We start from the raw sequence: 13,717 nt of genomic DNA, 5'->3' as shown, positions 1-13,717 counted from the left end.
CTTTTAGGAAGTTAAAGTAAAGGTTAATGTAAGGGTTAGCATACCAAAAGTTAAAAGTCAAAAACCTGACCTGCAAAAGTGAATTACAAAACGTTTATTAAGGCTGAGTAAACTGTTTACAGGAAAAAAGCTCATCCACCATGATAACATTCTAATATAGCCAGCAGAGCTCAGGTAGTTCTGTTAGCTGCATAAGCTACATAGACAACAGAGCTACGTAGATAACGGCACTAATGCTGTGTTCCATTAACCTCGGAAGTCAGATGTCGGACCTGGGAATGACGTTGCACCCAAGTTGAATGTGTTCCATTTGGTAGGAAGTCGTAATTGGGGGTGCTTGTGTTTGCTCTGACTTTCCAAGTAGGAATTCCAAACTCAGGGTGCATTTTTGAAGACGTATCCAGCGTGCAGCCTGGAATTTTACGAAAATTTAACGAGATGTTCATGGAAAGCAACATAAAGCTCACAAAGCAGTATCTATGTTATCTGCATAGCTACGTTAGCACAGCTACATTAGCTTTAGCTAAGTTTACTAAAGCTCACGTTGCTCAAGTTAACTCAGCTGCATTTGCTTATGTAGTAACCTTAATTACATAGCTAGCAAAGCTATGTTAGTTTTAGCTAAAGCTAAAGCTAGACCTCTGAACTTTTTCTTTATAGAATAATGCTTAGTTGCTAAGTACTATCTGGAATTAAGAGGGTGTACTTGTATGGCTGTAGACTGTGTGATAGTGCTATAACAAAGGCTTTGTCTTCATTTATTTTCACAGAAGAAGAGATTTCTCAGAACTCTAATCCTGGGACTAGATTAAAATAAATATTTTTATCATTAATATGAAAAGTGCTGCATCATTGTTTCATCAGGTAACTTCTGGATAGAGGCACTGCTTGTCACAGGGAAGGTAGGCAACTGCTCTGGACCCCAGGCTTGTAGGGGGTCCTTGAGCACTGAAAAACTTGAAGGCACAGTAGCAGTTCAAATTGTGCAAAGTTTGCAGTGACAGTAGGAAACCTCCCTAAGGGGGCCCCATCTGACAGCACTCACTGTTAAGTGTCATATGCATGCATCTAGTGAAAACCTCAGTTTGTCATTGAAAGTCACTGAAGGAAACTGAAAAGTAATCATCTGCCTGTGAGTGAAAAAAATACTAAGGACATAAGGGGAAGAGGTAAAAACAAGACAGTTGGATGAGCAGATGGTGACAATGAAATATGATAGTAAATGACTGATTTCTGCTCGTCTTAACTATGGAGGAGAGACACTTGAATGGCATAATATGAAATGGAAAAGAAAAACAGAAGAGTAAACCAAGCCTGTTTGTGATTTGACTCAGCAGTGATATTACATAAGAAATGTTGCCTTACAGGAGCATAAATATTTGAAAAGAATACACAATACCCAAAAGCCTTACTGTGCATTCTTGGCATTTTGATTTTCTGTTTTCCTTTACATCAGCAAAGATGTCTCCATTGTAAAATGGTTAAGGTTAAACTGAACTAAGTTCAAAAATACCTGGGAAAACACCACCTGACCCACTCATGTAATCCTCACTAGGGACCAAGCCAGTGTGAGGACCTATCTGTAATTCATAGGATTCTCATTTGTTATTAGGGCCCGATCACCGAGGGTGAGAAGGACCCCATTGTTTTCCTCAGGGTTATTATTACGTTCGATGAGATTTTTCAAATCCGGCAGCCTTAACATATCCAACAAGTCTTGAAACTCAGCAGATGCATGGGGCCTGGTGAAAAATTTGACATTTTAATGGTTTCATTCTGACATGGGTGATGGGAATTGAGTCACCACCACCCCCTTAACCAAGCTTAAAATTCAGCCCCTCAAAACCATTTTACCAGAAGAAATGAATTTTGTACACATATTCACCTTACCAAGACGCACAAAAAGTCTCTTAGTGTCATGGTGAAATTTCAACAGGAAGTCTACCATTTTAAATCAAAGTGGAAAACTGAGTTTTTTTAGGCCATTTCCAAGGGTCCTTTGAGGATTACCTTGTCTGAGATGGTTCATCCAACCAAGCTGAATTTTGGTATACAGCTAGAGGAGACCTGAATGATGAAAAGCTATGTAGCTTTATTACAAAACTCCAAGGGTATGGCCAAGGCGAGACTCCAAACTTGCAGATTTTTCAAGAAACAGGAAGTTGTCTATAACTCATCTATGCATGGTCCAATCTGGCTGAAACTTTCCCTGTTTGTAGAGGGTCCAAGCCAAACAGATGAGGTCATATTTTGTACAGATCATAGGGTCTCCTAGTGGGGAAAACTAAGCAGTGCGACATAAGCCCCCACTTAAAGCATTTCAAATTATTAACGTCAAATTTGTATCAGACAGGCCTAGAGAAGTTCGGCCCGCCCTTTGAAAAATCAGGATGTTTTCATCAGAGGGCGGGACTTCAGCAGGACGACAAAGTCAAAAATGGCCATTTTGTCTTGCTGTAAATTTTTGAACAGTCATAACTCTGGCATTCATCATCATATCTGAGACAAAGTCCCTGTGATTGATAACAGTCTGGGCCCAAACACATTCCTATTTGACATTTTGATAAAATGCACAGTGCCACCCTCTGGCAACAGGAAGTCACTGCTTGTGAATTTCACTGCTCAATTCATACATGGTAGGCTTTATCAAGCTAGAAATTGCCTTGGTGCATCCAAAGACAATGACATTACAAATATCTGATGGTCAAAACCATGGCTATGGCAATGTTTTGTTCGCAATTAACTATTAAATAATTTTTCAAGTGTTAAACATACTTGTACAACCATGTAACTGTGTTGAAAAATTCTCTGAAAGGAAATTAGATGATTGATATGGTTTTTGTTAGTGGGAGTGATGGAAAATCAGCCCCTGCACCCCGTTTTAGCACAGATTTTGAGATTTGGTATGCATATGTATCATGCCAGATTCTATAAAAAGCCTGTTGGACCCATACTGTAAAATCTACAGGAAGTCCAGCATTTTTAATTTTTGTACAGATACTGGTCAATGTAGTCATTTCCAGGGGTAATTCTAGCATTATCTCCTCTGGGGAAGGCATCAAATCAACTTCATCTTTGGTGTAAAATAAGAAGAGCCCTGGAAGATTAGAAGTTAGCAAAATGTACCAAACTCAAAGAACGGGGCCATGGTGGCTTAAAACCTGTTAAAATTAGCTCAGGTAGTTCCAGGGATGTTTACCTTACACATATAGAAATTGAGAAATCTGTTTAGATAATAATTCCAGGCAGATCCTCAGATTTTTAATTAGCCTACTCCATGCATGATTTTCTCAGTCACCTTACATTTACAGATATCGCTGCAGCTGTTTTTTGTGTTCATCCAATCATATGGCGGAATTTTGTAAACATCCAAGATGGCTGCCATCCACATAAACGGTTTGGACTCTGCCATCCAGTCCTTACTAAAGAAGCTAAAAAAAGAAGTTGGTGGTAAGTGTTTGCTTCTAACAAGATGTCATGTTTCTCAGACGTTGGAACTAGCTAGCTACCCTTGTAGCCTACTACAAAGCTAAATGATGACCAGTTGTATTTTGTACGCTAATTTCGCACTTTAGTCATTGAAAGTGTTTCATGCTATTTTCCAAAAAGCCATATACCACTTAGCTACATTACAGTAAATTTCTATATACAAGAAAATTGTTGTATTAAGACTGTGAGTCCCCAGCTAGCATCGGCAGAAGCTCACTAAGACACAGCCATGTGCCAGTTGCTAAAATTAACAGGCGGTTTTTTTATTTACAGGATGTTCTAGTTGGCTTTCAGTTACAATTTTGACATTACATTTCAATGTTTACTATGTCCACTAAGCTTTAAAGTAGAAGACTAACAGCTAAATACAGAGTACAGAAAAAAAAAATTCTATATATTTTTTTAATGTTGATATAGATAAATAAATTTACCAAATTTGGTGCAAATCTATCTAGAGGTTATATGTATTTGGTATTTGTTTTTTGTAATGGAAGATTGTCTTCATAGTCAGTGGTAGGGGTACTGATATTTCTGAACTCATTTTCAATGATACTGATAGCACTGACAAACCTTTCTTCATTTTTTAGAGCATAAAGTCCCAGCAGTCATTTTGTAATGAAAATATGAAAGTAATGTCTTTGGATTACATATAAATCACAGGTACATCTAAAAAATAGACATGAAAAAGTTCATTTTTACTGTGATTTATTTAAAACGCTAAATTTCCAGAAATTCTACATTGATCTCGTACAAAGTAAAATATTTCAAGATAATGAATGCTTCACAAGGAGTGGACTGAGGCTAGAGACAGTGCTTCAGGAGCCACCACGCACAGACATATCCAGGGCTACAACTGTCTCATTCCTGTTTTCAAGCCACTCTTGAACAGAGACAGAGGTGTCTTACCTGGGCTACGCACAATAAGGACTCGGCTATTGCTCAGTGGTCCAAAGTCCCCTTTTCAAATGAAAAGTAAATTTTGCACTTCATTTGGAAATCAAGGCCCCAGAGTCTGGAGAAAGACCAGAGAGGCCCAGAATCCAAGGTTCTTGGAATCCAGTGTTTTCAGTTTCCACAGTCAGTGATGGTTTGAGTTGCCATGTCATCTACTGGTGTTGGTCCAGTGTGCTTTATCAATTCCAGAGTCAACACTTCAAGTAGTCTACCAGGAGATTTAGAGCACTTCATGCTTCCATCTGCTGAGAAGCTTTATGGAGTTTTGATTTCCTTTTCCAGCAGGACTTCGCACCTGCCTACAGTAAGCCAAAACTACCAGAAACTGGTTTGCTGACCATGGTATTAATACATTTGATTGGCCAGTCAACTGGCCTGACCTGAACCCCATAAAGAATGTCTGAGGAAATGTCCATAGGAATTTGAGAGAGAAACCAGACTCAACTGTACGAGCTGAAGGCTGTAATCAAAGCAACCTGGTCTTCATAACACCCATGCAGTGCCACAGACTGATTGGCTCCATGCCATGTCACATAGACGCAGTAATTTGTGCAAAAGGAGGTCCAGCCAATTATGGAGTGTTTAAATTCACATAATTATCCAGAAGGTCAACATTTCTGTATTATAAATCTTTTTTCAGACGGATGTTTAGCGATATTCTCTTATTTTTAGAGAGTGGATTTTGTGTAAGCTGTAACAACCCAATGACAAGACAGTGAGCCATGCAGAGCAGTTATAAAAATGTGACAGTTTTTAGTCAGCTTTCTCTATACAATAAAAATTATTTCTCTTAATCCAGCATGGTTAACTGCAGCATGGTTCAAATGCTTGAAATAAAAAACACAAAAAACTAGGGATGCATGATGTGGTCAGTATGATATTGAAATTGGCAGATTAGTTTAAAATCTGTATCAACAGATAGGAACTTTCTATTGTTATTCACTTCAGATGTACTCCTCACACATATCGGCAGTATAAATCACACATGGGCCTTAAACATCCGCAAAATGAACCGGAGTACCATCAGGTTATACGTGGTTTTCTGGAGCAGCACACTTTCAGGGGGCCCGTTGTGAGCCCTGAACATTTTGAATGAAGCCCCAAACATTTACAATTACCAGACTGCCAACTTACCAACTCAGCTTCTCTTGGTGATTTTTGCAATAAAAAGGTGAGTATATATCCGTATTGGTTCCAGCTAAAATTATATTGGAAATATTTTGGAAAAAATATCGCCATGTCGGCCAAAATCCAATTGACTGAATCCTTGATAAAATCATACACCCGAATGGGAGATGTGGTGTAGATAATGGAGAGATGGATGTAGTTGAGAACCAAAACTTTACTCCTTCCCATAAGTGCACACTTTGAAGTTCTGCTTAAAATTCCAATCTAAATATTTTCATATCTTAAACTGATATTAAGCTAATATATGTCCATACCTATTCTATGTTGTTGATAGTGTGGTTTTCTTGTCAATAGGTTACATTTTTTTAATACCACATCTTTTAAAACAAAATCATTTAAACCCACCAGAAGCTGTTGAAGTATTTCAGCCTTAACCAACATTGTGGACTGACAGCTCACCACCTGTTCATCATTATTGAAGTCTTGCTGAAATGTATTCTTTAAAGTTTGATTTTTACGTCTGTCTATAAATTGATGAAGCCCCTACCCCACCCACACATACACACTCAATGTCGGTGAAGCAGTTTAGTCAATAGCTCTTGAATTTTAACTCTCATAAATAACTTGAATTAATATTTGGAACAAAGTTCTCAAGGGCTTTACATAAGCCAAAATTGCTCTAGGCTCAATCTTTAAACAAAGTTAACACAGTGGAAATTTTTCACGGGCTCACATTTTACTTCAGCTGTGAGCGAGAAGTGCACTCATGGTTCCAGCAGTATCATAAAATATAAAGACAACTTGTATGAGTGAATGCAGGTATTCAACGGGAAAATGCAGCATTTATTTGAAACCTTTTTCCTTTGTGCTGGTGAGTAATGGACAGGGAAAAAAAAGTTTATTCATAACATGTAGGTTGTATGCCAGCTACAGTACCTGTTAGTATTTTTCTAATATTCTAAAGCAGCTCACACTTTATAATCAGTGCAGTTTAGTGTCGTCATCCATTTCTCTTCACACTTTTTAAAATATTTTCTGTACCCATTATGGCCCCATGTGTACCTTAAAACCTGAGATAACATGATTAATCCAGCTTGTTGTTTTTATCATTCATCAAGTTTATTTTCTTAAGTAATTACACCCTGCCGCTTTGTGTGTTCAAGTGTTTCTGCCCACTGTGTATTCTTTCTCTCACTAGAGTTTCCAGAGAAAACAGGTGTGTGTCTGAGTCCTCGGGCAGAATCGTCCTCACAGCATCAGCAAGCTGAAACAAATACTCTGTGTTTTTCCCGCTTGGACCAGTGGAGCTGACAATCTGGTTGGCTATCTCCTCCAGAGGGGCCGGGCCTAAGTAGTTTGGATTGTCCTGAGAGCCGATGTAGAGCAGCGTCTGGCTGGGTGAAGAGGTATGAGGTGGGCGTGGGTGAAAAGTCACTGTGATGACCTGGTAACCACCTTTTTCTCTGTAGTCAAGGTAGCTCTTCACTTCTTCCTCACGACCTGTCGGCAGCTTGTAGGCGATGCCCCAAACGCAGCCCTAAAAGACAGACAGAGAGAGAGTCAGACGAAGAAAACTGGTAGTTTGACGTCAGTGGGATGAATGCAGAGTGACAAACTGAACGGAGAGAGGCGTGTTAACATAAATCCTTGATGTTATATAACAGCAGCCAGCTACTAGAGCTGAAACGTTTAGTCATTCAGTCTGTTAGTCACACAAAGAAAGCAGTCGTCAACAAAACAGATGAAAGGTGCAATATTCTTGGCTACAGCTTCTCAAGTGTGAAGATTTACAAGTTTTTGGGTCAAAAGGGAATTTCTTTGGTTAGTTGACTTTTGAATATAGAAAAAAACAAGACATTATGGAGATTCCTGTGACCAAACTTAACTGATATTTTATATGAAATATGTTTTTACCCTGCAAGTGAATAACTCCATAGATATTAATATAAAGAGTCTAAGATGACCTGTAAAAATGTCTTGTTTTTTCTGATGTATCATCATTGGAATGAAAAAGTAGCTCATTTGAGAAGCTCTGACCAATTACCGTTTGTGACTTTTGACGAGAACATAAATTATTATTCAGCTCTAACAACAGTGGCCAGTCTACTTAAGGTGCAATGTTCACAACAAGAAAATCAGTGTAGAGCCCTCTTGACGAGAGTTCTTTCAGGCCTAAAAAGGGAGCCCATGCATGTTTTTTTTTTTTTGACTCTGGCTTCTCTATTAACTGTATTATTGGGCCTAAGCCTGTTTAAAGCTCACTTTTCAAAAATAAGGTGGATGTTAGGACTCAAGTTCTAAGCTACATGTATGTGCTGCTTGATCGACAGAAATCTTTCCAGATGAGATCTTGAAGAGTGCAAAATTGAAGCATGTATTACTGACAATATTTTATAAATTTTAATATTCATGAATAGTAATACTTAAGAGTATTAACAGCAGCTCATACCCATTAAAGAAAAATCTACAATTAAACTGAAAACAAATGTTACACCAACATTTGGCCTGAATGAAGACTTTATGGTTTTTAATGAACAGTGCAATGAGGCTGACAAGCAGATGCAGACATCATACTGTTAAGAAATTACAGCTGGGGTCACTAATTTGCAGACCGTGGTGTGGATCCGGACCACCCAGTGCTGTCCAGTCCAATCCAGACAAAGTGCATACCCTTTATATTATTCTGTTGACTGCTCTCCTCTCAACAAATGATGCTCCTAAGTGTCTACTACCCTATTAGGCTAAACACTCATTTAAATTTCTTTAACCGACTAGTCAAAAGAGGAGACAAGCCCTAGAAAACAGTCAAATTCTTCACAAGGTCCACAGCTGTGATGTTAGCCTGATATACTCTCTCCTGCATCGCTAATATTAAAAGCTAGCGCCGCCAGCCTTTATTCCTCTTTGCAGATTAATATCATGCTTTGATATGTAGCCTCTTTCACTTCGGGTGAGTAGTTACACTAAGTTCAACACTCGACAGCTGTATTTCCATTTACTACTTTAAAAAACCTTCACAGTGCTGTTCCTACTACATGCTAACCGCTGAGCTTCTCATAGTTACATCTGGTGAAGTCCCAGACAGGAAGGCAGAGGCCATTAACTGAAGTTACAGCGGCCTCTAGTGGGGGGAGGTTCAGTACAGTTTAAAAGCGCATTAAAGACAGGGATTTCAAGCCTGTGATTATAAAAAATGATAGATAATTAGTTTAACCAACTCATAAATCCCGTGTCGGCTAATTTGATAAACGAATTTAACCATTTTACCGATTAACCACGTGCATCCTTACTCTTAACCTGTGCAGGTCTATTTTGACCTGCACAGGTTGCGCCTTGTCAATGGCGCAGCTCTGTCACCCAGACTTCTTGGTGACCCTTTGCTCTCGCTGCAGAATGAGACGTAGTGTTAATATAGGGAGTCTATGCATTATGATATGTTTTGAAAGTACCGGACACTCTATGCCCTTGAATTCTCATTTGGAGCTTTCTGACTGATGGGAATTGGCGTGGTTTGGTAGTGTCTAGCGCTAAAAACAGACCTGCAGCGTATCTCTAACGAAGCGGAGCAGATTGGTGCATTTGGGATGCATGGGTACCAGACTGGAGCACGGGCAGTGGAACTGCTCTGACTGACTAAACAGGAAGTGATTTGGTCTGTAGTACGATTCGCCAGCAGATCACAGTACAGCTGCTGTACGTGGAAGCTGGAGGTCAGAATCGCAGCAGAGGAAGTGAGTCAGGGACAAGTAGAGACACTGAGCTTTTAAATAAGGAAAGATGACAACAAAAAAGGCACTTTTTAATCAGGTTATATGGTCATTCTTCCCACGAGCAGATTAAAACCAACATTCCTCATACACTTCAGTACAATCATGTTTATTTAATGTGGCAACATAAAGCGGGTCAAATCACATGTTCTGTTAAGTTTTGTTCTGTACAAATGCGTACTCCCTTTCTCATTAGTTCCCTACTACACAATACCACCATACACTTGCAAAGTGGACCATGCCCGCAGCGCCACATTTTAACAGCCCTTATTACATCAGAAACATACATTTGAGGAAAATGGTGATATAGTGTTCATTAAATTAACTTTATGCATTGCTTTTTCTTTAAATGCCTTAGTTAAAGACACCAGTGAAGCTGAGTGGGGTGCATCTAGTCTAATTGAACTTGTGCAGTGGGTCCGTATTTTCAGGAGCTGTTCTGAAGGTATTACTGGAAAAACAGAGTGAAACTAAAGACTCGAGGTTAAAAATCTCCTAGGGATGGGTACAAGTGCTAGAGCATTCTATGCGGTCATCATTAATGAAGTAACTATCAATGACGACACACGTTGTAAGCAACAATAGTTCAACTCATTTGGTCTTAAATGGGTAACTATATTTTATGGTTGGTAAGAAAATAGTAAGAATCAAGAATACAACAAACAGTTCACTGAGGTATAATTTCTCCAGCCTCAGCTCCAACTCAGCTGGTATAGCACAGTTGGCTGGATTGCAGCAACAACCGCTTTATAATAGCTACGAAAACACTCAAGGGAAACATCAGTCAAAAGGCAAAAATTGTCAGCTCTTTCATACCAGTTTGCAAACGTTATTGAGATGACACTATAGCGTAGAAGATAAACCTGTTTGTAATGTAACTGGAGACTTGATGTAAGCTCCTATGAAGTTTACGAGAAGGAGAAAATTTCAACAAGCAAATGTGGTGTTAGTCATACCACGATAAATACCACCATCTTGGCTAACCGGTATGAGACTGGAACATGTGTATGAGTAAAGAGCAGCACTTACAATGCGACAATAAAGTAATTGTTACTTACTTGTTTCTTATGCAATTATCTTGTACTCAAGTATTCATTCATAAGATAATGGAAGTACTCGACAGTGAAATCCTGTCTCTTAAGATCTTCTTATGCTGCTATGTTTGAAGTATGATCAGATGTCTTTGAAAATCTAGCCTCAATGATCAATCAGTTTCCTAATTTACAAGCAAAAAGTTTTATGTGTGTGGATAGAAACTCCATTTCCTATAGCAAATAGTTTCTAAAGACTATGAAGGACTTTCATCTTGACAAAACAAACAACTAGAAAAGCACTCGGAGAGCACAGACCTCCGCCATTAGCTCTATCTCCCAATAGTAAAGTATCTTTTAAAAAATTCCTGGATCCAGATGGTGATCCAGATCACTCCCAAAATCTAATCAATTCTTCCTTATGTAATTGCTGACATTTTCTGAAAATTTCATGAAAATCTGTCCATAAATTTTTGAGTTATGTTGCTAACAAACTAACTAACAAACAAACTAACAAACCCTGCAGATCACATAACCTCCTTGGCGGAGGTAATTCTGCACATATCCTTGAACATTAGGTGATCATCATAAGTATTTTACAGTATTTTCTGGCAGATTACCAATGATGTCTAGGTGTAGTACGCTTTGTTTAATCAGAACCTGTAACGGCTTTTGTAAGATAATGAATGGGTTACTTTAACCTTATCAGTAACATTTAAAGATACTTATCAGTCCCCTCTAAATACATGTTTTTTAAGATACTTCTATGTTCAAACTACGAGACTCACTCTGCATCTCTTTATCTGATTTCCATCACCTGCAACAAATTATCTCTCATCCAAGGTCAGAATACAATACACTGTGCTCCTCTTTTGTTTCAGCTGTATGAGATACAATCTTCTATTCTCCCAAGCAGTACACAGTCCTCTTCACCTTGAGGAATACATGTTTTAGTCTAGTACTATACAAGTATGCCAATGAAAAAGTGTAAGAGCAGAATGTAATGTTATACAGCTTGAAAACACTATCAAATAGAGTTGTGTTGGCACATTCTTTCTGCTGCATTTTCTGTTTACTGACCTATACTCTAAATGTCACATCTGAATACAATGATAAAAACAAGGGAGGCAAATTCTGACTATTATCTTCAGTTACTTTAGAATTTAATTTGATAAGTTCACTTATCTGCTCAAATACTCACATGTATCACATTTTAACTACTTTATAATTACAGCCACTCTTTGTGATGTGCTTGTTGTTGACATAAAGTTTTAGTTAAATGTGTTTAGTTCTTTTGCATGTGGGATTTACAGTATATGTGCTGAAGATGTAATGCAAGAAAAGGGAGAGGTGAAAGCTTTAAGGTGATGGAAAATCAATTAGCATCTATTTTGACTACCAGATTTAATCACTGCAGTCATAAATCTTTAAAAAATATAAACGCCTACAGGTATTTACAGCATTGTGAACGGACTATTCTGGCTTTTTTGACAACAGATCAGATAAAATGACATATCTTGGTTCCAATAAATCCATCCACGAATCAAGCATGTCTGGAAGTAAATATTAGTAATGCCAGGCAACGTTTAGGAGGTGTATTTCTTACCTCAGGATCTTCCACCAGTGTCACGACCCGGCCAGGCTGTGAAGAACACGTGCAAAGGTTATGGAACCATAGTAAACAATAGTTAACAGAGAGTAACCCCTGTATAACACCACGTTTTCGACTACGTGTTAAAAAGTGTGGAATAACGGGGGAATAAAGTCAAAATAGCGTAAGTATGACATAAATATTGAACTCTTGTGCCGTAAACCTACCTAAATAACAACTTCATGTTGTTTATATAACTTTGTGGTGTTGAAATAGCGCCACTATTATTATGAAGTAATGAGTTCTGCTACTGTGATTGGCTCAGGCTAGATGTGCTTTATTCCCCCTGTAAACTATATTCTGAGTTAAGTCATATATGTTCTTCAATTTTTAACTAATAAACAATAAATTAATAAGAGCTTGTAAGTAAATTTAAACACATTTGCCAGTTGTTGTCAGCAATGCGGATAGCCTCTACTGCCCTGCTATCAACAATAGGAATGAGGGGCATTTAAACTCAGTAACAACAATGGCAACATTGCATAAGTTACTGTGACTGCTATTATGGAATCAGCCATGAGCTAGCTCACAAAACCGTAAATAATACTCACTTTACCCGGTACTCCCCGGTGGTCGGTGCTGCCCTGCCAAAACCGACGACTAAAGCCTTTTATGTAGCCGACTCTTTTCTCCTCATAAGGAAAATCCACTTTCCAAATAAGAGACCCGTATCCGAAAACCCACATTGTTAGATGTTTGGCTAACGGAGAGCAGCAAAGACTGTTATAGCCGGGCTAACCGGTGATGCTCTAAACTGACAAGTACCAGGGGCTAAATCAGGGCGTCAGCAAACACATAATAACGATTAGCATTAATACACCTGGTACAGTTCAAGTGCTGTCAAACGGTAGCAACAAGGGTCCATTACACTTGTGCCTCCCAGGACAAAACTGTCAAGTCATCACGGCTACGCAAGTACATTCACTTCCACTCTGGAAGTTTCAGAATAAATCGATATTTCAGAGCAAATTGCCCCGTGTTTGAAAACACAACGCTATTATAACGATTCTAAACGTAATGCCATAACAAAATGATTGTATATCGTAGTATTATTTCGCGTAGCTCATAGCGTATCACTACAGGTATCGCGTAAAAAGCCCTCTGCTTTTATTTTGAAGCAAGCCACCATTACGGGTGTTTGGTGCCATTGTAGTGTGAAGTCTCATTTCAAAAGTGGAAGTGCGACAAATGTTCGCATTGAAATATCTCGATTAAAATGACTACACTGTTGCTTTTCATATTTTCTGTTGAATACTTACATTACTAATATTTCAAACACTTTTCTAAGATAGAAAAAAAACTCAATTTTTATAGTTTTAACTGGACAAACCCTGGTAATGTTTATTAGCAGGCCAGCAGTTTCAACCTTGTTTTGCCCAAGGCACACCTCTAACCAAACGAAAATCTCAAGACTCACAAAATCCTTATTGATTTTAAAAATGCCTCCTAAAAACGGTAAAAGTAACTTATACTATTGTATAGTTGTTGTAAAATGTAGTTATACAAGAATCCATCAAGACTTCCTTAAGCATAGAAAATACAACTTGTCATGGATTGAAAAGGGAATAAGTCAACAGTAAAAGGTAAATGTTTGATAGTATGTGCTGATAACTTTCGCTTTGTCAGCTGAGCTGCCTGTGAGTTTTTTAAAGTAAAATGAGACAATAAGGAGCAGTGGTGGACTTTTTTTTAACATA

At 38.3% G+C, this 13,717-nt stretch overlaps 1 protein-coding gene across 1 annotated transcript; it reads right to left on the bottom strand.

Annotated features, from left to right (window-relative positions):
- Positions 1–6,393: 6,393 nt before the first annotated feature.
- On the bottom strand, positions 6,394–12,905 carry chac2 (ChaC, cation transport regulator homolog 2 (E. coli)). Its single transcript, XM_041816026.1, has 3 exons — positions 12,572–12,905; positions 11,976–12,011; positions 6,394–7,108 (listed from the first exon to the last, which is right to left on the bottom strand). The coding sequence occupies exons 1-3, from the start codon at positions 12,704–12,706 to the stop codon at positions 6,707–6,709; spliced, it is 573 nt and encodes a 190-aa protein (XP_041671960.1). The 5' UTR covers positions 12,707–12,905; the 3' UTR covers positions 6,394–6,706.
- Positions 12,906–13,717: the final 812 nt, after the last annotated feature.

This window comes from Cheilinus undulatus, linkage group 20 (genome assembly GCF_018320785.1).
Source record: "Cheilinus undulatus linkage group 20, ASM1832078v1, whole genome shotgun sequence".
Taxonomy (NCBI): Eukaryota; Metazoa; Chordata; class Actinopteri; order Labriformes; family Labridae; genus Cheilinus; species Cheilinus undulatus.
Note: the sequence above shows the minus strand (reverse complement) of the source record. Positions and strands in the feature narration are given on the sequence as shown.

What these genes read in the sequence shown, in the direction of transcription:
- chac2 (XM_041816026.1), bottom strand. Translation starts at nt 12,706, where the DNA reads ATGTGGGTTTTCGGATACGGGTCTCTTATTTGGAAAGTGGATTTTCCT. An exon ending in ACCGGGGAGTACCGGGTAAA is followed by an intron (nt 12,012 to 12,571) that starts GTGAGTATTATT and finishes TGTTCTTCACAG; the next exon opens with CCTGGCCGGGTCGTGACACT. An exon ending in CACTGGTGGAAGATCCTGAG is followed by an intron (nt 7,109 to 11,975) that starts GTAAGAAATACA and finishes TCTGTCTTTTAG; the next exon opens with GGCTGCGTTTGGGGCATCGC.